Source organism: Galeopterus variegatus, unplaced genomic scaffold (assembly GCF_000696425.1).
Source record: "Galeopterus variegatus unplaced genomic scaffold, G_variegatus-3.0.2 Scaffold6444, whole genome shotgun sequence".
Taxonomy (NCBI): Eukaryota; Metazoa; Chordata; class Mammalia; order Dermoptera; family Cynocephalidae; genus Galeopterus; species Galeopterus variegatus.
Window position 1 is genome coordinate 45,784 of NW_007732555.1, and position 23,622 is coordinate 69,405.

Here is a 23,622-nt window from a genome sequence, read left to right on the forward strand (position 1 = left end):
CTTCCTTCCTTCCTTCCTTCCTTCCTTCCTTCCTTCCTTCCTTCTTTCTTTCTTTCTTTCTTTCTTTCTTTCTTTCTTTCTTTCTTTCCTCTCTCTCTCTTTCTATATGGCAGGTAAGTAATTCCCTTCTATGGATGTGCTCTAATCTATAGTCCCCAAATGATAGAATTTAGGTTGGTCCCAGTCTTTCTATGGCAAATGACATTGAAGTGAATGGTCTTACATAGCATGTGGGAGTGTACGTGTAAGAAACATGGGATCACTGAACGAAAGGACAGGTGTACTTGTAATGATGGAGAATGTCCAATTGATCTCATGGAGGCTGTGTTCTCCTGCCAAGAATGTGTTCTTCTATGATAATAGTGAACAAAAAGACAAACTGCCTGGGAACTTCAACTGTACAAGGAACTCAGAAGACCAGAACAGGTAGAGAGGCTTACAAGTGCTTGAAGAGTATCACTTCCTCTTAGGGAGATCGGTACACTTTAAAGAGTGCCTCTTTCCCCACTGTAAGGTGTGTTATCATTATTTAATTTTTGCCCATTTGTTCTTTTCCTGTGATCTCTCTGTGTCTTTTACCTAAGGGTTGGGTTTCTTTTTCTTAATAACTTGAAGAAGCTCTTTATATAGCTGGAAAATGAGTCTTTTGTATCTAATGTATATTTCTGCCTAGGTTATCTTTTTTTTTTTTTTTTTTTAAAAAAAAGATGACCGGTAAGGGGATCTTAACCCTCGACTTGGCGTTGTCAGCACCACGCTCAGCCAGTGAGCGAACCGGCTATCCCTATATGGGATCCGAACCCGTGGCCTTGGTGTTATCAGCACCACACTCTCCCGAGTGAGCCACAGGCCGGCCCCTTAGGTTATCTTTTGACTTTGCTTAATAGAGACTCTTTCATGGGTCTTTGATGACATTTAGGTTTGTAGTCTTTCTCAGAAATGGCTTCACCACTCTAATGTTCAAAAAGCAAAAGAACAAGCTTCTTTCCATGGTTTGTGAAAATTTTGGGAGTAGTCTTACCTGTTTATTTTTCTATAAGAACCTTAGAATCATCCTGCTTATTTTTAAAAAATCCATTGTTTTTAGGTGGACTGCATTTAAAGTTTACAGATTAGCCTAAAAAAGGAAACTGAAGTGAAATTAAAAGGAAGTGAAATTTATGAAGCACTGTCAGGCCTTTCTATTTGTATCTAGTCTTCTTCTGAGTTCCTTGTACAGTATAAGTTCCTAGGAAGTTTGTCATTTTGTTCACTGTTATAATGGAAGAAAAGACATCATTAACATCTGTTCATTGTTACTTTGGCATCATGATTATTAAAAGCTCTCCAAGGGATTGTAATATAGTGGGTGTACAGGGGCAGGAAGGGAGAGGTGCCCTGGGGGCAGTTGTCTATAATCCAGGAAGGAGAATTTTGGCATTGATAATGTTTAGAATTGCCAGCTCACGGTGATAATAAAAAACCAGACTGACTAAAGGTTTTATTACTGTTTATAAATTCTCTACAGCAAGCTACTCCTCATTGCCTGTTCCCAGGGCCAACTGCCCCCACTCCTTGGTACACCCTGCTCCAAAGAGCAGTCAGGGTTGAGAAGCATTGTCTCGGTGTCCCCCACTTCTCATCACCCTCCACATTCAATCACCTGTGTCCCGTTCAGGCCACCTGTTACATTTTTCTAGCTTCTTTCACCTCTTCTCTGACATGCCATAGTGTAGCAGAGGCCTTCAGCATCTTTTCTCAGGACTCTGGTCACACTCCCCACCTGTCCCTCCACATTGCTTCCAGCCCAGACACTGTCTTTATGTCCTGATGGGATTCTATTACCTGCCTTTCAGCTGAGCCCTGTGTACCTGTCTAGGCTTCCGCCTACCACTCCCCACTGAAATAATCTCTCTACACCAGAGCACTGCATTTCCACTTGGAACAAACCAGTCTCTCTCCCACATCCCTGAGACTCCACATTCTCTCTTCCTGCCACCTGGCCCTTTTTTAAAATCACTGAGTTCTTATTGCATAGAGGACTGGATGTTATAAGCAATGTGTTTAGGAAACTGGTATTCAAGACCTACCAGATACTGGGCTCTTAACTAAAGGCTGCGCACGTTCCATCTCATGATCTCTACTTGGTACATAAGGAAACTGTGGCTCAGAAGGGCCCCAAACCACAGAGTTTCCATGTCAGTCCCAGCATGCCACCATGCCCTTCTCATGCTGTTTGAGGGATATACCTATGGCCCTGTGCCCATCGGAATGAGAGGATCAGACACGACAGACAGCCCTCGCATTTGGGATAGTCTTGGAGGGGTGCCCCTGGCCTATACTTGATAGTTGACTTTTTCTTATCTACCGTGACAATGACTGCATCTGTGGACAGGTGCTGGGTTACAGCTTCTGTGTGGAGAGGGTGAATCTTCCAGCTCTGTGCAAATTCGCTTATAGTCAGTTTTCCCGGTGCCAATTTGCCTACTGACTGCTCTCCCAAATTTAACTCCCCTTGAATGTAGATATCCTATTTTTCAATCTTTTTGACGTATTCTTGATTTTAGAAAGCCAATTTGTCTAAGGGCATTTTAAACTTTGCAATGTAGCACATTCAGTGACTGTTAAGTGTGGTGGATGTTTGTCAAACTTTGGGACTCCCAGCCTCTTTGAACGTCTTTCTTATGTTTTGAGACTTTTCCACGTTGACTCCTGACTCCCTGAGCCCACTTTTCCAGCTTTTCTTGAAGCTAAGGCGTGGGCATGTGACCCAAGCTCTGCCAACCAGCTACAAAATGTCAATTTGGAAGTAAATCCTGTAAAGATGGAGGTGCTATGCAGAATTCCTTTCATCAAGGGTGCTGAGAGACAGACATCCACTGCTCAAAGGTGGCTGTGGCATGTCCTGGCTGTGGCATCCTATGTTTAGCATTAGGGGTGGGCCAAGATGCCAGCCCAGGGGCTGTTGCAATAATATTTCCACTGGCAGAGTTTGATGGTATAACTCAGGCACCATTCTCAGCTGGCTAGCCTCTGAGCCTGCTTCTCTGGCCTTCCTGAAGATCCTGCAAGGGATTCAATAATCTTCAATAAAGTCCTTTTCTGATTAAACTAGCTTGAATGGGTTCAGGTTTTTTTTTAAAGATGACCAGTAAGGGGATCTTAACCCTTGGCTTGGTTTTGTCAGCACCACGCTCAACCAGTGAGCTAACCGGCCATCCCTATATAGGATCCGAACCCATGGCCTTGGTGTTATCAGCACCGCACCCTCCCGAGTGAGCCACTGGCCGGCCCCTTGAATGGGTTCTGTTTGCAACTTTAACCGATAAAATGGTATTGTTCTGTATCCTCGTGGCTGCCATTTTTCTACTTAACTGCTTTTTAATGCCTTTCTTTCCCAGTCCCTCAAATTCATACATTATAATTGAACTATGAAACACAGAGGTTACCCAGACCATTAGGGTCCAATATTCTAATAACAGGATGCAAGGAGTCATGAGTATTGACATTCAGGACAGGTCCACCCTCAGTCTTAAAATTCTCTACATAATCCCATCACTTATAATATGTTGCAAAACTGAGGGCCGGCCCGTGGCTCACTCGGGAGAGTGTGGTGCTGATAACACCAAGGCCCCGGGTTCGGATCCCATATAGGGATGGCTGGTTAGCTCACTGGGTGAGCGTGGTGCTGACAACACCAAGTCAGGGTTAAGATCCCCTTACTGGTCATCTTTAAAAAAAAAAAAAAGGCCCCGGGTTCGGATCCCACATAGGGATGGCCGGTTCGCTCACTGGCTGAGCGTGGTGCTGACAACACCAAGTCAAGGGTTAAGATCCCCTTACCGGTCATCTTTAAAAAAAAAAAAAAAAAAAGTAATATGTTGCAATATTGATAAATCCTAATTAGAAAAAGGAATATTTAGCAGATGGAGGTCTTTTGGCAAAGTGATCTCTGCCCAGGACAGCTCCTGAAGCCCATGGCCAGGCTCAGTTCACTGGTCTATGTGAGGCCAGTGCCAGCGCCAGCCCAGTGTGAAGTGGAAAGCTGGCATTTACATGTCAGACCACCCTTGGCTACCTCGGGCCTGTGGCTCTATCTCTTCCTTTTCCAAAACCCCATCACATATAAAAACACAGGTCCGTTTGGCTCTTAATAACAGACTTTTCTATTCTGTAATATTTGTTTTATGTGTTAGTTTTTTTTTTTTTTTAAAGATGACCGGTGAGGATATCTTAACCCTTGATTTGGTGTTGACAGTACCATGCTCTCCCAAGTGAGCTAACCGGTCATCCCTACATAGGGATCAGGACCCTTGGCCTTGGAGTTATCAGCACCACACTCTCCCCATAAAGATGACCGGTGAGGATATCTTAACCCTTGATTTGGTGTTGACAGTACCATGCTCTCCCAAGTGAGCTAACCAGTCATCCCTACATAGGGATCAGGACCCTTGGCCTTGGAGTTATCAGCACCACACTCTCCCCAGTGAGCCACGGGCTGGCCCTTATGTGTTAGTTTTATCTCTGACTAAACGGTTAATCACTCAGGGGCAAGAACCACATCTTGTGTTTCCTTTTGTATTTCTCATAGCATTAAGCCAAGTATCCTGAACATTGCAAGGATTTAATAAATATTTGCTGAGCTGTGGAATTAAATTACATGGCTGTTTCATCACTCTCCAACATCTATGTAGGTGTGTGTGTGTGAGAGAGAGAGAGATCTGAGAATCAATAAATAATAAACTCTAGCTCTGGAGTTTGGAGCCAGAAAAATGGAAGGTACAAGTCTCAGCCTTGTGTGGGTAACCTCTCCTTAGTCTGTCATGTATAAATAGGGATTTATAACAATGCTATTGCAACCACCTACCGGATCATTGGGAGCTTCCTAAGAGATAACACATACTTAAAGCACCTTGTGATTATTATCTGGTCCACATGAAATGGGACCACAGAGGGGAATGGAGAAGGGACCATAGTTGACCTGACCCCACTGACTTTGGTCCCACCTGCCTGGGGACAGTAGGTTTTCGAGCACTGGGTTATTGGATTTCCAAGTGTTTCTAGGTAGCATGCATCTTCCTCTTCATCCAAAGTCATCAATTTTACCTCGACTTCACAACATCTAAACCTGACTCCCTGCCCCACCATCTTGGCTTAGGCCTTGCCTCTTCCTGCCTCTGTTCTCTAACCTCCTTTCCTCCATCTTCATGGAGGGCAGTTGTTGCCCTGAGAAAGCAAATCTGATCATGTCACTTCCCGCTTTACGAATCTCTGTTAGGTATCTGAGTCTGTATATCTACAGTACATCTATATCTATATCTAAAGGCTGTTGCAATCAGATGAGAGATATTGGGTGTGTGAACTAGGGTAGATGGAGAGGTGAGAAGAGATTTGGGAAATAATATGTAAAACTATAAACTCTGTATTGTTATGCAAAATGTGAACAAGTTATCTCTAAGACTTCTTCTATTCATTCAGGCAGTATTTACTGCATACTTACCATGTGACGGCACCATTCTAGGCACTGCAAATATGAAGGATCAACATAGACACAGATCCTGCCCCCTTGGAGCTCACAGTCTAGTGAGGAGAGAAAGAATATATGGAAAATAAATAGGTAATCAATCAGGGCCAAGCGATAGTGACTTGGGGAACCAGTTGGGATAAACTGTTCAGGAGAAAGCCCTCTGAGGAGGTGCTATCTGAGCTGAACCTCAATGAGGAGGAAGGCTCAGCTGCAGCCAGGTCTGGAGGAGAACATTCCAGAGAGAAGAAAAAGGAAGAGCAAAGGTGCTTGGGAGGGAAAGAGTTTGGTGTTTTCGAGGAAAGCATTCCAGTGTGAGTGCCAAGCAGTGTACTGGGGAGAGTCCTATGGGATGGGGTGGAGAGAGAGGCAGGGGCCATATCAGAAAGCTTTAGTAGTCACTGTCAGGAGTTGGAATTTTATTCTAAGACTGGAAGCCATCAAATGTCTTCAAACCTGGGAAAGACATAGTCTGATATATATTTTAAAAAGTCACTTTGACTCCTGAGTGAAGAAGAGATTATAGAGGTGAGGATGGAGGAAGGTACAAGGTAGGACAAGGTGCATTGGCTCTGGCCGAGTCATCAGTGGCTTGCATAGGAGGGGCCCAAGGACGTGGAGAGAAGTGGCCAGATACAGGGTCTATTTTATAGGTCCAATTGACCGTTTGCTGGGGGATTGACCAAATGTGAGGGTGAGTGGCAGGAAGGAATCAAGGATGACAGGGTGGATGGTGATGCCATTTGCTGAGACGACTGGGAAAGGAAAAGATTTGGGAAGTTGAGTCCAGCTTTGGATATGTTAAGTGTGAGATGCTAGTCACTTGAGTGGAGATGACAAATGGCAGTTGGAGAAATAAGTCTGGACTGGGAGAGGTCCCTGCTGCAGATTGACTTTTGTGAGTCATCAGTGTGTGGATGGTATAACAGTCATGGGGCTGGGAGGGATTACCATGTAACTAGATCGGAGGAGACAGGGTGGAGGGCAGCTTCGGAATACTCCAGTATTTACCAACAGAGAAAACAGGGGCCAAGGAGCCTGGGGAGGGAGGTCAATGGGAAACCAGCAGAGCGGAGCATGCAGGGCTTTGACTGAGTGAGGAAGGTGTGTCCAGATGGAGGATGTGATCAACTGTACCCGGCATCCCTGAGAGGTGGAGTAAGACAAGGTCAGGGCAGAGAAGAGAATACAAGATTTGGCAACATGTTAGGTCATTAAGCTGACTATGACAAAAGCAGTTTGGGCCCAGTCCTTACTGTAGTAAGGAACAGGAACGAGGGGCGAGGATGTGCAGTAGGAAAGGGACATAGCTTTCAAGAAGTTTTGCTGAGAGGTTGGGTCATGCATTTTTTGTTTTTTCTGTTTATCTGTATATTCTTATATTCCAACAATGAGCTTTTATTACTTGTATAATAATAAGTCTATAAACGTTGCAGAAAGCATCGTACTGTTTGAGAGAAACTCTGCAGACCTTCAACTTCCCTCCACTGCAAACTCTGCAACCCCAGGCTTGCCATTCTCCACCAGCACCAATCTCTTGTCTGCTGAAGTCAGTATTACATTCTTGCCAGCTTCCACCATCCATTCATACCTAAAACGTGGAGTCTGGGGCCAGGCATTAGCTGTGGCTGGGGCTCCCACTCCTCTCAGCATCCCTAAGCCACCCCACCCCACACTGTTCCAGGATCATCCATTTACACACTGGCCACCCTCCCAGTTTCACCCATGCATAGTCCCACAGCTGCAGACAATGCTCATTTACCGCCTTTTCCTTCCCTGGCTCTTAGAGAGGGATGGAATAATGGGAGAGAACAGGGTCTCAAAGTCAGACTGACGTGGCTTCCTTTCTCCATTTGCCTCTTACTAGCTGTGTGACCTTTGGCAAATCTCTTAACAGCCCTGTGCCTCGGTTTTCTCATCTGTAAAACAGGGTTAGTAAAACCCATGTCCTATCAGTGGTGGGAGGGTTGGATGGGACGACTTCTGTTATAAGGCTGCGCTCTACCCAGCTGAGCTAACCGGCTGGCCCACGGGCGGCTTTTGTAATGCCTGGCAGAGTAAGCAGCAGCTACGGAGGTTCACTTCGTATCAGCGTTTCGCGGAGGGGTTGAGCCACAATAGGCGAGAACTAGGATGCTTCAGACGTGTGTGACCGGACAGGAGAGGCCCTCATATGACCCCGAGATACCAGACAGTGTCTCTCACTCCGCACAGGGCGTGTGCTGGTCCAGTGACCCGTCCTTCCAGTCGCCCCACTCCCCAGATCCGCGATCACGCGCCCCCCACCCACAGCCGAGCCTGACGCGGCGGTGGCTCATGCGCCTTTCCGCTCCAGCCTCCTGCCACGGACCACACGTCCCATCCCTGGCGCCCGGCCCCGCCCCCCGCCGCTGGCGCGCCTCTCCAGCCCGCCGGCTCGGGTGTCTGAGCGGCCGCGCCCGCAGGCCGTGCGAGTTGACTGGCCGCGCTGCGGCTGGGGGCGGCCCGCGGGCGCACACACCCTCCCCGCACAGCCAATAAGCGCGCGCGCGTCACTGACCCTGCCTGCGAGCCGGCAGCCTCTCAATAAGCCACATTGTTGCACGAAACTCCAGCGCACGAGTCCCCGGCCGCCGCTAGTACTACGCCGTGTCACAAGCTAAGAAAATCCTCGGGCAGAGCATCGCGCGCGTGTGCCGGGGAGGTCCGACCGCCCTGGTGGAGCTGGGCTGTGGATTCCTCCCAAGTTGAGATTTAGTGATCCTGTGGCTGAAGTTAGCGCCTTGACGTGGGACGACCGGACACGTCGCCGGGAGTGATACGTAGGCGCCTTCCAGCAGTTGTGCTCCTAAAAACCTATTTCTAGAGATCCGAGACCCCACAGCCCGGCGCGCCGTCGCCGTTAGCCTTCTTTGTGTGCCGCCCGGACTCCCAGTTCCCGGCCGGCCGCGCAGCCCAGGTACAAAGAGATCAGACCTCGCCGCCCGCCTCCCGCGCACGCACTCCCGCCTCCGTTTCCCAACTCGGCGCCGTCGGACCGCGGCAGGATGATTGCCTCGCATCTGCTCGCCTACTTTTTCACCGAGCTTAACCATGACCAAGTGCAGAAGGTAAGTCAGCGCGGGCGGGAACGGCAGGCTCGCTTCCGACAGAGTTGCGTGGTCTCCGGGACTCTCTTCCTCGAGCCTGCGGGGAACCGCTTCCTCCCCATTCGGGGTTGGGGCTGCGGAAACAGTCTGGGCAGCAGGGAAACTCCTGGGCGCGAGAAGCCACGTCCGCTGGGCACCGGCAGGCGTGTGCGCGCATGCGAGGCGCCGGGGCTCGCGCGCTGCGGGGCTCTCCCTCTTTGCATCCTGCGCGAGGCCACGCTTTTTCTCCTTTCTGTTTCTGGAGGGGCGGTCACCCGGCTGGCGGTCCGGGACTGCTGGGCCCACGTGGAAGGAGTTCCCCTTCTACAGCCCCAGTTCCGGCGAGAGCACGTGGGGAGAATCGTGGCTGGGGGAGAGGCCTCGCGGCCGCGTGGGGCTGCAGGGCCCTTCCGCGCTTAAAGACCGCATTTAGGAGACGTGCGGTTCCCCTCGTTGTTGAAGCCGATCCGGGAAGGAGCAGGAGAGGAGGCAGAGAAACTCCGCCCGCCGCGCCCCTTCCCCGGAACTACGGCGCCCGGAACTGGGGCTGGGCGAGGGGCGTACGTGTCCCCACCGATCTGCCTCGGGCCCGCCCCGCCTCGCGTCCCCCGGGACCGCCTCCGAGTGCGGGGCGGACTTTGGATGTTACTTTCTGGTTTGTTACTAAAAGTTGGAGAGGACCAGCCCTCGTTTCCCTGATTTCTTGAGATTTTTGTCGTTCCGAAAACGAGCGTTTTCTTACACCAAGTCTTGACCTGTTTGTGCCCAGCTCGCTCTCGACAGCTCCCTGTGCCCGAGCTCTCACCCTGGCCGGGTCATTTACATAAGAAAGAGCCTCGGGGCCCCGCCGGGAGCCTCACTCTTCCTGCCTCGGGGTATGGAGGTGGGGCAAAGCCGGCCCGGGGCGCTCTCACTCCGGGGAGAAATGAGTTTCTGAAATGCCCGAAATGCCCGGGATTAAGGGATTGGCTCCTGGCCTGGGGCTTTAGCTAGGGTTTGAGGGAGGAGGTGGGCTGGGGAGGGCTGGAGGTGGGGTAGGGTGAGGGGGGGGGGGCGTTGTTTTAAAGCTGTGAAGCAATGACCGAACATTGCTCAATTAAATACTTGGAATTTCAGTGTTTGGTGCGAACACATTTTCAAGAAAATGTCTTGACATTATCGTTCTGTGGGGCCATCTGCTCGTAGTCCTATTCTGGCGGTCCCGAGAGCAAGGGAGAGTATAGTGGGTTACCATCTTGATGTTTCCAGAGCTCTGGCAGATGATAAGGCCAAATAAAGCATGATGTTACACAGCCTCAGACTAGAGGAGGGAGTAGAGAGGGGCTGGTTTAGTTGAGTTTTACTGGTTTGTAAAGGGCTGTTACTCTCTAACTCATTCCTGGGATGTGACTCTGCTCTGCACTTTAATTCAGTTTATTTAAAAACGTGCCTTTGAGATGGCAGGATCTTGGCAACTTCTCTAGGCTTCTCTTGGGAATGCCTATCATCCCCAGCAAGTGCTGAAATGCAAAGTCATTAATCCCAGGGAGGTCTTCTCAGTTGTGAACTCATTTGAATTTGAATTCTTTTAGAAGCTAGGAAGATGCTAGGACTGGAAGAGTGAGTTATACCACTCTCAGGGCCTGGAGTTGGGGGGCGATGGGAGGGGTCATCTCTCTGGTCCCAGAATGGAAAGAAAATTAGCCAGGGTATCTGGAAAAGAGTTCTAATCCTTGTCTTGGGGTTTCTTAACCACAGGACTCTGGGCCTCTTTGGACCACCCATTTCTTTTTGTAAAATGCGGATGAGCTTTCTGGAGCTAGACTGGATCATTTTAGAAGTCCTGTCCACTTTATGGAGTTGTGATGATTAAGCACACCAATATGGAGTATCTTTCTGGTAGCCTTCTCTTTTCTACACTTGGCAAGCTACCTTTTAGCCTGTCAAGTCTCCCTGACACTTGGGTGTATTTCCTCTAAATTACCAATGGGGGCAGGATTGAGTCAGGCCTTTAACTCACTAGGTGTTAGAATCTGGGATTTAGACTCCGGTTTAGCAAAGCTGTTTGAGTCCAGATGCAATTAGATAGGAAGTAGGAAGGGAACCAGAGAGAATATCTTGGAAGCATCTTTCGAAAAGGCCTTGATTTGGACTCTTCTGAAATCCCCTAGTGACGACATAATCTTGCATATTCTGGGTTGTAGTCTGAGGGCATGGAAGGCTTAGGTTCACCTGCCCAGAACCAGCCCCATTGGGAGTACTTGTCTCCTTGTGGACAAGCCCAGTGTTTTGTGGCACTAGGATGAAAGTAAGGGTAATTTGCTCACTTTTGCCAATTGACACTTTGGAACTCAACAGCAAACAGTGCATCTTCTGTGTACCGGGCACTGTTCTAAGCTTCTTACATATGTTAGCTCATTAACACTCGCAACAATCTTGTGAGCTAGGTACGATTATCATCAGCATCCTGGTTACTGGTTATTGGTGAGAAACTGAAGCACACAGAGTAACTTGCCCAAGGTCACTAGCTTTTTTGAAAGAGCTAGGAATTGAAGCCATGCAGTTGGCTCCAGAGCCCCATGCTCTTGACCACACACTCACCTGCCTCTGGCGAATGTTAGTGGGCTCCTGGGCCATGCCTGTGTCCAGTCATGGGTGCTAGCATCACTCCCACCCAGCATGTCCAGAAGCGGAAGTAGCTCTGTTGGTCTGAGCAATGCCACCAGTATTCTCTGGCTATTCCGGACAGGAGCCCTGGATTCATTGTCATCAACTTGCCTTTCTTATTGCTACTCCTTTGTAAACTGGTCTCTGGGTTACTTCAGAGGACTCCTAAGGGTGTCCCTGTTTCTTCTGGTCTCTTTTGGGAGCTAGACTGGATCATTTCTTTTTTTTTTTTTAAAGATGACCGGTAAGGGGATCTCAACCCTTGGCTTGGTGTTGTCAGCACCATGCTCAGCCAGTGAGCAAACCGGCCATCCCTATATAGGATCCAAACCCGTGGCCTTGGTGTTGTCAGCACCGCACTCTACCGAGTGAGCCACGGGCCGGCCCTTGGACTGGATCATTTCAGAAGCCTTCTATGACTCTGAATTGGCTGAATACCCCCGATCCTGCCCCCACCTCAGCCCATCTTCCTCTCCATCTGTTCATTCCCCAAAGACTTGAATTGCCATTCCTCTAACTGTCATGCCCATTCACACCAGGTCCTTTTGCCCTTGTCCTTGCCTTCTTGTGGCCCTGAATACTCTGTCTGGCTTTTCTCCGCTTAACCCCTTCCAGCTCAAATGCTACCTTCTCTTTCAACCTTTTTTCTGCCTCCTTCTCCCTCCTCCTGTATGCCCACATTTCATGGCATTGAACCTTTCATGGCATTTGTTTCATTCCACCATACACTATAATGGGTGGTTCTCAGTTCAGGGTCCTTCCTCAGCACAAGGAGAATCCTGGCTGTTCATGTTAGTTGCCACAGTTTCTGGCCACTGGTGAGGTATTCAATGAGTGCAAGAATGAAGGAGGGGACCTTCCTGGGGGAAAAAGTGCAGAGAGGGCTGAGGAGGTGGAGGAGAGTGGGAGGCAGCTGTGGGGAGGGCTAGTCCTGGACTAAAGGGATGGATGGGCAGGTGGATCCTTAAGAGGGAAAAGCAATTCTCAGGCTATTCCTTCATTCAAAGCATGGCCTGAGGCTGATCTTGGAAGGGGGCAGGGAGATCAACCAGGCCTTAGTATCTGGAAATGAGAGAGGGAGGAGAGTTTCCTGTCCTCCAGCAATTAAAGCTTTATGTCCTGTCCATGGAGAAATAGAGGATTCTTTTTATTAATTGAGGCAAATTAATATACGAGTTACAGAGTTTTTGTCTCTTAAGAATGAAAATCAGGATTAACCACAGAACCGAAATGAAGGGTGTACTCCTTCCTTTAGCCACTGGCCAAATTGTTTTAACATACATAGACTGGTGACACATTTTCACTCCAATCCTGGAGTGCAGATAGCTCACGTAGGTTCCTTGCTGTATGAGCAAGGGGTAGCCTTCAACTTGGGACTTGAGAAGGGAATATCTTGGAAGTGGAAAGAGTAACAGACATTCAAGAGTCATGATAGACAAGAATGTTAATAGTTTTTGAGAACCTGCTATGGGTGCAAGCTCCTCTGGGTGCTATGCTAAAATCAGAAACCAAGACACCTTCCAGTTGTCTGGAGAGATAATACTCTAGGAAAAGATAATACATGGCCACTAAGTCAAAAGAGAGTGCATTACCGAAGATTGGTGGGGAGGTAGAGACTGCAAGGGAACCGTCATACGTTTGGAACACCTACCATGTGCCATTAATCTGCAGATAAGGGATTAAAGTAGCAGAAGTAAACTGATTAAAACTGTAAGATCATTTTTGACTGGGTTAACTGACACTGATAGGTATAATTTATCTCATTTGTTCGACTTGTAACTTCTCAGTATCTTAATACTGTCCCTTCTGCTCAGAAGAAACTTTGAGCTTTTGTAGCTTTTGCTAACCATCCATTTGATTTATGTTGCCAAACTTCTATTTCAGAGAGAGCTTAGGAAGCACTTTTTTCTTACCCTTGAATGAATTAAAATTCCCTCTGAGGCTGCCCAGCCAAAGCCAACATTTTTTTTTTACATCACTTTAAAAGTTAAAACTTTTCCAGCACCTTGAGGAGTTTGGGGGCAACTGAGGGTTGTTTTCTAGGAGGTATCAGAACAATGCAAACCACAAAATCAAAATGTGGCAGCTGGAGTAAGAAGACCTGACATACTAAAAGAACTTGGGAGCCCAGAAAACTGGTTTCTTTTGCTCAGATACTTCCGGTTTAAAAGACCAACTCTTGATAAGAGGTTCCTCATTATCACTGTTGACTTTTGAAGTCAGCAAGTTTGGTTTGTTTTCCAACACTGTGTGTCGTCTGTCTTTGCCTTTCAAAGCAGTGGGGGTGGGGCGTGGCGAGTCAGATCCCAGAGTTCATGGGTTTTGTCTCAACATCTCACTCCGCAGATCATGCGCTGTGCTTCTTGCTCTGGATTGTCTGTTTCTGTGGATTTCTAAAGCACTTTTCTCAACCTTGGCAGTATTGACATTTTGGGACAGATAAATTTTTTTTTGTGAGGGGCTATTCCAGCCTATCATAAAGAGCAAGAATCTCCACCCTATTCAAATGTACAGGGGCAAATCCTGTTGTTTTTTTTAAAAATTATTCCTTTAGAGCAGTGGTTTTCAACTAGGAATAATTTTGCCTCCCAAGGGGCTTTGGCAATGTCTAGAGACATTTTTGGTTGTCGCAAGGTGGGTGGGTGAGTTTGTGTTACTGGCATCTGGTAAGCAGAGGCTAAGATGTTGCTAAATATATACTACAATGCACAGGATAGCCTCCCCAACCAAGAGTTATCTGGCCCCAACTATCTATAAGGTTGAGAAACTGCTTTAGAAGAACATAGTCCATCTCCCCAACCCCTTTAGTTTTCAAGTGTATCGCTCATGAACATACAGCTAGTTAGCTCCAGTAGGGACCAGAGCCCTCTCAACAGTGTGCCACATCATGGGACAGTCATGGTGAGAAATGGGCTTTTACAACAGCTGAATTTAAGGTGAGCTCTCCAGTCCACAGCAGCAGATGCCCACAATCCCTCACTGCAGGGTGGGTTTCCAGGGGGCAGAAGCCAGTTGCTATTTCTCTGTTCTTAACCAGAAAAATGTGGGCAGTGCAATTGCTCCCGGAAGCCAGCGGGAGAGAAGTGTGCTCAGTTGTCCTTGGGAGAATCTCACCCTGGCTCTGCTGGAGTTCCCACAGAGTCTGGGCATCCACCAGGCTTCTGGACAAGGCAGGCATGTGAGCTGGCAGGACATGAGCTCATGGGCTGCCATTGCTGGCAGCAGAGGAGAGGGACCAGTGACACCTGCTGAGGGTCAGTCCTGCAGTTATTGGGAGAGGCTGCGTGGTGAGATGTAGAGTCAAGCTTGAATCCTGGTTTGCCATGTGGTAAGCAGTGTGAACTTGGGCCAGTTATTAAACCTCTCCAGGCCTCAGTTTCTTTCTCTTGTAAAATGGAGAGATGGTAATAGGGTAGTTGTAAGGATTAAAAAGAGAGAGTTAATGTATGTGAAGCGTTTAGAATGGTGACTGACACAGTCAATGTTGGTTAGACCTAACAATTTTTCGACTTTACCATGGTGAAAGCCATATGCATTCAGTAGAAATCATACTTCAAGTACCCAGGCAATCATTCTGTTTTTCACTTTTAGTACAGTATTCAATAAATTATCTGAGATATCCCACACTTTATTAAAAAATAAGCTTTGTGTTAGATGATTTCTGAGCATGACCTCCCCAGAGGACCAGAAGGAAAGCAAGTCAGAGGAGAGTTTAAGGATGTCCAGGAAAGAGAAGGTGTTAGAAGTTGAAAGTGGCAATAAGGACACTTCCTTCTTTCCTGTCTTCAGGAACTCACCACCCTTCTGCCCTCTCTGTAATCTGATTTAATCTGACATCAGACAGAGAGCACAAATGGGCCTGAATCCACATACCCTAAAAGAAGTCCTTGAGAATTATCCAGGTAAAAGCAGAGCTTCTTTTTGCTCCTGTCCTGATGGATAGGGCAGTAGGCTATCTAAGAGTGTGTCTTTCTTTCTTCACGTACAGATGTTCCTTGACTTACAATGGGGTTATGTCCTGAAAAGTTGATTAAGATGAAAATATCATAAGTCAAAATGCATTTAATATCCCTAATCTCTTTGTCCCTTATATATAGACTCCAGGTTGTTGAGTGTGTCCCCTCTTGCTGATACTGGGGTCCCATGGATTCTTGACAAAGCCAAAGAAGGTTCTCTGTGTGGAACCTATACCCTCCACCCTACCGCTTGAACAGCTTTTGTCTTATCAAAATCAGGAGTCAGGAGTCTTGGCCCTGTTCCTGTGAACAGAGAATCTCATTTCACTGGGAGTGCCACCCTCTTTCAGGGGTGGTCATGACATCTCTAAGCATTTCCTTGACATTCCTTCCCTGGAGGGACCTTGGTCAAACCTTATCTCGGAGTCAACCAGGAGACTCAGGGCTCTGAGAACCTGGCCCTGGGAGCCCTTGGGGCCCTTACCCTCCCACATGGCCAGCCTTCCTTCCTCTTCTCCCCCTCAACCAGCAGCTCTGCCCTGCAGGCCTGGAGGTGGCCTGTATTCTTAAAAGGCCTTGTTCCCGACCTCTTCCTTCTGGCATCTCCATATTCTCTGATAAAGGAAGGAATGAAGCCAGATAAAGCATCTGACAGCTACAATTAGGGTTAATGAGGGCGTTTGAAGCTGCCGCTTTTCCTTCTTGCCCATTTGAGGGACTTTCCCTCCTGCTTTCTGCTTCCTCTCAAATTTTCCTGTCTCAGCCCCCTCCGTGAAGCCTTCTAGCCACATCCCATCAGTTCCTTATCCCCCTTGTCTGCCTTAAAGATAGCAAACACTAGTGTGCCTATGAAGTCCTGGCCTCTGGCTGTGTACACTATGAGTAGTAACTCAGGCCCCCTCAAGCTGCCCTCCTGCGAAGGCACTATTATTATCTATTGTTCAGACGAAGACACCAGTCACAGAAAAGGACAGTCCCTGGACCAACGGCAAGCCACACTTCAAAGCCAGGCACTCTGACTCCAGGGCCTATGCCCTTATCCCCCACCCAGCACGGGGCTGCTTGGGACTACTGCGGATGGTCAATTGTGTTTCAGTTTCATAGGGTTATAAGTTAGGTGTCAGCTGAGAAGGGACCTTTGGGGTCATGTAGGCCAACACCTTTATTTTACAGTTAAGGAAATCAGGTGCTGTGTACTAAAGGACCAGTCCAAGCTCACGTAGATAAACCCCAGATCTGGAACCCAGTTTCCCAATCCTCATCCTGCTTCCTTTAAACACCATTTGTACAGCATGAACTCTTATTTAGGTGTGGGTTCCCCAAGAACAAAGGAAAGATTTGTTTTGTGGGCTGTACCTAGGGAGACCCTGTAATTTATTGTCCAAACTGGGCCACTTTTGAGAGTAAAATAATAGGTATGCTGCAACCACAGGTGCAAACTGAGATTGTCTTGGGCAAGCAGGGATGTGTGGGTGCCTAGCCTCCAGTGGGTGTGAACTTGGGGTGGGTGGAGCAGACTGGGGAGGTCTGGGGCTGGTCATAGAGCAGAGGGACAGCCCTAGAGGGATTTGGTCTAGCAGGTAGACAGTTGGCAGCAGACGGGAGTGGGGAATTCAGATGCCCCTGTGGGGCAAGAGTGGGGCTCTCCAAGGGTAGGTGGAGTCTGACCTCTAGGGAGCCTGGCATACTAGGCAGGGCAGCCAGGATCCTGTACAGCAAGGACATGGGCCTGAAGAGCAAGGTCAGACAGAGCACCTGGTCAGTCTGGAGTAGCCAGCTCTTCCCCTTCACCAAGTTACTCTCCCAACTCTTCTCTTCGGCATTCCCGTAGCCCCATAACAAAGATTTCTTGAGTACGTACTAAATCCTGAGTATTGCAATAGCTGCTAGCATCACAAATATGAAGTGTTTGGTACTTTTAGTGCCTTTAGTCCTCTGGGACCAGTGAGGAAGAGAGACTCAAGGTGTCAAAAATGCGTTGGCACTACCAGCTGGGGAGAGGACATTGGTGCTGGGCCCTGAAGGGCGAGTGGGAGTTTGTTAGGGCAGAGGAGAACATTCTAGACAGGGGACAGGGGAGGGGGTGTGAACACATACACATGTTTCCAACTTTTCCAAGGCGAATGCTCCTCAGAATTGTATTGACATGTGTGATTTAAGTGACTGTAAATCTGTATTCATTACAGCAAAAGAAACTACCTACTGTCTGCCCTTACCTTCATTTTGTAATTGCTTGTTGACATATTTGCCTCCCGCCAGTAGACTACCCCCTTGCTGGCAGAGGCTGGTGTCGCCTTTATCCTGATATCCTCAGCACCCAGCCCTGGCACACTCAATTTGGCACTCAATCAAATTGAGCTTTGAATTTGGTGCTTTATCTGTTGGTAAATAGACTGTGCCAGGGTCATGTATATCTGGGACATATTATTCCTTTGCAAGCTGCCCCATCGTCAGGACAGAATGTCTGAGCACAGGAGGGCTCGGGGCCAGGTGTCCCAAATGCCCATCTCCTGGACCTGGGACAGGTGCTGCTGCCTGAGGTCCATCTAGCTATAACTCGATGCAGCTGAGAGCGAGAACTGGAAGAACAGGAAACCCGGTGACTCACATCTGTGCAACAGGATCCTGGAGGAGTGGCCCATATGCCTTCCTGGCTGGTGCCACACTTACCCTGCTGCCCCGGGCTTGTGAGTACATGATGGGTCAGAGCTGGAATCTCCTCGAGGTGGCACGGTGGCCTCTGTGAGGGTCCTCCTTGTCCCATCCGAAGAATGTGTTGCAGCAGATCTATTATTTTTGGTCAGCTGGGTTTTGGAGGACAGGAGACTCAAAGAATCCATGTTCTGCTGTGTGTCTTCCTCCCCAACTCATCTTTCTTTTCTTTATCAGAAACATCTGGCTTTGCCTTGGCAACTTTACAGGATAAACGTGCTGCTGTTTGCACAGCCTCGGCCCTCCCAGGAGGAGTCTGTGAGGGCATTATTATTAATGAGGTCACTGACAGCAGTTGCCTGGCTTTCTTGGGATGGGCACACCTGTGTCCCAGGTTAGGCCACCGGATGTTGTGGGTCCTGCCAGGGACTAGGCTTGTGGTTTGGGGAAGCTTCTCCAAGCCTCAGTTTCCTTGTCAAAGATTTGTGGTAAAACACTGGCAAAGGAATAATGCAAAAATGTGAAATTCTTTTGAAACCATGTTGCAAACATGTGTCAGCACGTGCAGTCACTGGAAGGCAGTGTGTGGCCGGTTAGAATTATGACTCTCCCTTCTGGTTTGTCCTCTTTTGACCTCTTTGATTTCCTTTGGCTCTCTGACCGTGTGTCGTGAGTAGATAGGGCCAAGTCAGTGCCGTCTGCCTTTTTTTCTAACTACATTTTTTAGATTGAAGGATAATACATGTAGGAAACTGAATACACTTGGGTAACCACTGCCTAGATCCAGTAACAAATTATTACCAATACCAGCCCCACTTCTTGGCACTAACACCCCCTTCTCCAACCTACCCCCGCCACCAGGGGTAATCACTGTCCTGACTTCTAGTAGCATAGATTTGTTTTTGTATTTAACATAAATGGACTCCTGCAGTATGTCCCCTTTTGTGTCTGGCTTCTTTCACCTGACATTATGTTGTGAGATTCATCTAAGCTGCTGCATGTGGTGGTAGGTGGTGCATTCTAATTTCTGTACAGAATCTCCTGCACCACTGTATTTTGACTGTGGTTGATTTAAAGCAGAGGAGACTAGTCATAAGGCCCTTCACTTCCAGAAGGCACGGTCCTTCCTAAATTTCTTTTGAGGAGGCCAGGCTGGAGCATTGGCCAAATATATAGATATATAGATGACCCGATCTTCAGGACAAGAACATGAGTGTTAAAGCTGAAATTCAATCAACTGGCCTGCTTGGGTATAGACGCTAAAAGGTATAACAGTTAGTGTTCATCCAGTACCACCTGGAGAGAGAGTTCTAGATATGAAATCAGAAATATCCAAAGACTGGAGAGAGGAAGTCCAGCTGCGCCTCGGGGTCCCTACCTCCTCTGCTGTGATGCCTTTATGCTTGTGGAGTCACTTTCTTATCCTACTTGATCACTTGAATTCATCCTTCTATTGGGAGGGTGTGTCCTGCAGAAAAGACTGGTGAGCATTTGCTCATTCATGTATTATTCATTTTCTGCCTGCTTACTAAAAGGATTTGGTGATTTGGTTCAGCTTTCAGTAAAAGGATTGCTAGAACAAGAGTCATCAAACAGGCAGGGATGATTACAGAAAAACTTGATAGAGCTCTGAGCTTCCTGACAGTCCAGGCAAAAAGGACGGCTCTCCTTGCATCAGTCATTTTCATCTCACTGGTCTGTAGCAGGAAGCATGGTGTATCTGGGCAGCCAAACTTTCCCTGACACTAAACTCCACAGGGAATTGACTGGCTATGGAGGGTTATTGAACACAGCAGCTTTGCTCAATGGGGTGGTATTTACGGTCCTCCCTCCTGTGATCCTTTGATTAAAAATGATAGAATTAAATCACACTGATGAAGCATTTTGTGGGGAGCTAATGTAGTGAGGTGAGCAACTTTCTGGTACCTGGAATTCATAATTTTCAAGGATCTTGAACTTGCCAACACCACCTTCTGAGCCTTTTCACACACTGTCTCCAGGTCAGAATTCATCCCCTGGGATGGCCCAGCCCAGAAGCTGTCTCCTTTGAATGCAGGTCTTTCAGGCCACTTAAACCTGTGATGCTTCCATGGGTGTCTTGCATAGTGCTTGCCTTTTTTTTCTGCCAAGACCCCTCTCTCCATTCATTCCAGAGGCATTTATTGGTCTATAGTATGAGCCAGGTTCTTTACTATCTTATAAAGTCCTAGAGAGCAGGGATTTTGGTTTCTTAAAATTTTTTTTTATTGTTTTGTTTTTTTATTTTTGGTTTTGGTGGCCGGCCAGTAGGGGATCCGAACCCTTGACCTTGGCATCATCAGGACCATGCTCTACTGAGTGAGCTAACTGCCAGCCCTAAAATTTTTTTTTATTGTGATAAAATATAACATAAAATTTACCATTGTAACCATCTTTAAGTGTACAATTCAGTGCTATAAAGTACATTCACATTGTTGCGCAAACATCATCACTGTCCATCTTCAGAACTGATTTCTTTTGAAATTACTTCTGTACACTGTAGTGCTTTGTATAAAACTGGTGTTCAATAAATGCTATAAAGTGGGAGATGCTGGGGTTATAGCAGTGGTTGAGGATTCAGGGGTTGAATTATATGAGTCTTACAGATGTAGACATTGAAATTTAAGGGTTTTTTTCTTCTATACTTCCCTTTTAAATTTAGTAATGCACTCAAGCTAGGATTTGTAGTAGTTTATATTACAAACTGCCAAAGTTGGAATATTGCTCTCTAGACATAGACATAAATAATTTGATCAGGGCCAATTTCCCACTGGGACCAGACAAGGTGGACTCATCCAGGCAGTGGCCACCAACCATTCAATTGGAATTGGCCTGCAAAATGAGATGGGCCCTTCTGGACCAGCAGAGTTCTCATTCATCAGGGTGATCCAGATTCCAGTCTCAATGCTGTGACCCTGGTCAAGACTGCTTGCTGTGAGCCTCAGTTTCTCTGAGATCCCTTTCTGGCTCTCGACTCCAGGCCTTTCCTTCCCGGGCTTTCTCATACCTGGCCAGGGCTGTGTCTGACCCACCCTGGCTGCCGCAATTGTGAAGCGGAGCCTCTGTGAGGGTGACCTGTTATTCTCATGGTTCCTTGCATAGTTACTATGACACAGTTTCTCCTCCTTTTATGCTGGTATGGAGGAAAATGCAGGCACTTAAGGGGATGTATGTTCATGGCTTCCCCTTTTGGGTGTTATTTTATACAGTACGGGGTTAATTTTTCTTTAGGGCTTCACCTGCCATCATCCCCAATTCTGTAGAGGAGGTGGGCTTATCAGACTGGTATGTTATGTACGGGAAAAATGAAACTGACCAAAATTGCCCAATGAGGAAGTTCTAATCTTCTCAGTGTTGCTAAATAGATGGCAACAAAACTGCTATCTCTTACTCTCTAGCACACGCCCTCAACTGCTGGGCAGACAGGTAGGCGGCCTTCCCATACCTCAGCCAGGCTTTGCTCTGGCCTGCCTCTGATTCCCTAGCCTGTTCCCCTTCCGTTCCTCCTCTCTCCCACACAGAGACTTAAAGAGAAGAGGTCCTGTGAGATAGGACATATGCCCACCACAGGAAGAGAAGGAACAATTTGGAGAAATAGCCTTTGCTTTGTTAACCCTACGTGTGACTAAGTAGGGTTAAGAAAAGTCCTTCATCTTCTGAGGATACCACTTGACAGAGCAAAGTCTAGAAGAAAAACAGGAGAAGGGATGGAAAGAAAGGGGACAATATAGAGCTTTACATTTGTCACGTCGATTATGCCAGTGATGGTTGTGTAGGGCTGTTCATTCCGCTTTATAGTGAGGACAGTGGAGCTCAGACAAAAAGTATTCCTCCAGTGTTGCACGCCTGTACAAATGTTACAGCTGTACAAATGCACACCTGTGCAAATGCACACCTATATAAGTGCTACACCTGTACAAATGCTACAGCTATACAAATGCACACCTGTACAAGTGCACACCTGTACAAATGCACACATCTACAAGTGCACTCCTGTGCAAGTGCACACCAGTATAAATGCTACAGCTTACAAGTGCATAGCTGTACAAATGCACACCTGTATAAATGCTACAGCTGTACAAGTGCACACCTTTATAGCTCAAACCTGTATATGCTACAGTTGTACAAGTGCACACCTTTATAGCTCAAACCTGTATATGCTACAGCTGTACAAGTGCACACCTGTACAAATGCTACATTTAGGATTTGCACATTGATTTTTCATATGCCAGAGCCCTTACTTTATTACAACCAGTTACAAAATAAGGATTGACCTGAATGATTCTGCTCTGATAGTTTTCAACAACTTAAATCTCTTTCCAACAAGTACAGGGTTTGTCTTTCCAATTCCCAGCACCCTGTATCAACATAGGATTATTTCACAGGGATACACTTGGCCTAATATCTTTACCACTGACTTTCTAAGACCCCAGGCAGAAAAGTGGTAAAAATGACCTTAAGCAGTGTTGCCCATCATTATCACATTATTGGCACGGTAGCAACCTGCCCAAGGGGAGGGGTAGATGTTTGAGCTCCCAGCCCTAGAGGTGTCCATTCTTATTGTACTTTACAAGCTCCTCATGTGATTCTGATGTGCAGCCAAGTTTGGGAGCTTTTACACTAGTGGCAGAATGGAGATTAGGCAGAAGTTATCAGAAAGTAGATTTATCTGTGTGGAAAAGCTTTCAAACAACTAGAATTCACCAAAAATGGAATGTGTGAGCCTCTCATGCTTGGAAGCATTCAAACCCAGGACATATGACTAACTGTTGGGGTGAGAGAGACAAACGAGGCAAAATTGAATGCTGTGTTTGGTGAGATTTTGCACTGGTTACTACAAGGGCCTTTCCTTTCTAAGAGTAGATGTTTTTTAGGAGTGGCCACTGCTGTGTTACATACAGTATCTCCTAAATGGATTTCTCCCATGCCTGGTGCTCCTACCCTTTGGCTGCACTGTGGGTAGAAGTTGGCAGAATTCTGAAAACTGCATTCACTTCTTTCCCAGTTGAGGAACACTGTCTTTGTAAAGAGGCTGCTTCTTGTTTCTGACTTCCACTTCTTTCAGCCACCGGTCTCTCAACACAACAGTGCCCACCAAGACTGGGGGGGGGGGGGGGGGGGGGGGGGGGGGGGGGGGGGGGGGGGGGGGGGGGGGGGGGGGGGGGGAGGCGGGGCTCCAGTCATGTGTTTAGGATGCTGTGACATTAGGTGATTAATCATCCCTTCTGGAGTGGCCCTAAGAAACATCATCATTCCCCAGTGCCATCCACTCCCAAGTTTTGAGAGTTCAAAGGGCTCCTAGGTGAAAGAGGAGCAATTTGGGCCAAGATGCTGGACTTGCCTTTTTTTGCAGCTCTTCCATATCCTTTCCCTTGGTCTCCTCATGGGATGGAGAGGAAAGCAAGCGTCTGGGCCCGTCCAAGAACTACAGGGCAGGCAGTGTCTGCCCACACTTAGAGGACCCACAGGATAGGTGAGGGTGGTAGACCTGAGGGCCTGGCATTAGAGCCAGTCATACTTCTGTTTCAATCCCAGCTCTGCCCTTCCCCACCCGAGTGACTGTAAATGTGGATACAGAAGTTGTACAAGAAGACAATGGAACTCAAGTCAGTAAAGCTGTAGGATGGCGTGTGACAGTTAACAGGTACTCGACACACGTTTAGCTGCTGCAACCATCATCGTCATCATTGTTTCCTCTGTCATTGAACACTTGGAATATGACCAGAATACACTGGGCAAA

At 47.5% G+C, this 23,622-nt stretch overlaps 1 protein-coding gene across 1 annotated transcript in view; it reads left to right on the plus strand.

The window, feature by feature from the left end:
- Positions 1-8,080: 8,080 nt before the first annotated feature.
- Positions 8,081-23,622, plus strand: part of HK2 (hexokinase 2) — a 58,598-nt gene continuing 43,056 nt past the window's right edge. The window contains exon 1 of the mRNA XM_008590894.1: positions 8,081-8,592. Coding sequence (XP_008589116.1) covers positions 8,530-8,592 — 63 coding nt within the window. The 5' untranslated portion in view covers positions 8,081-8,529. The remainder of the gene's footprint in view (positions 8,593-23,622) is intronic.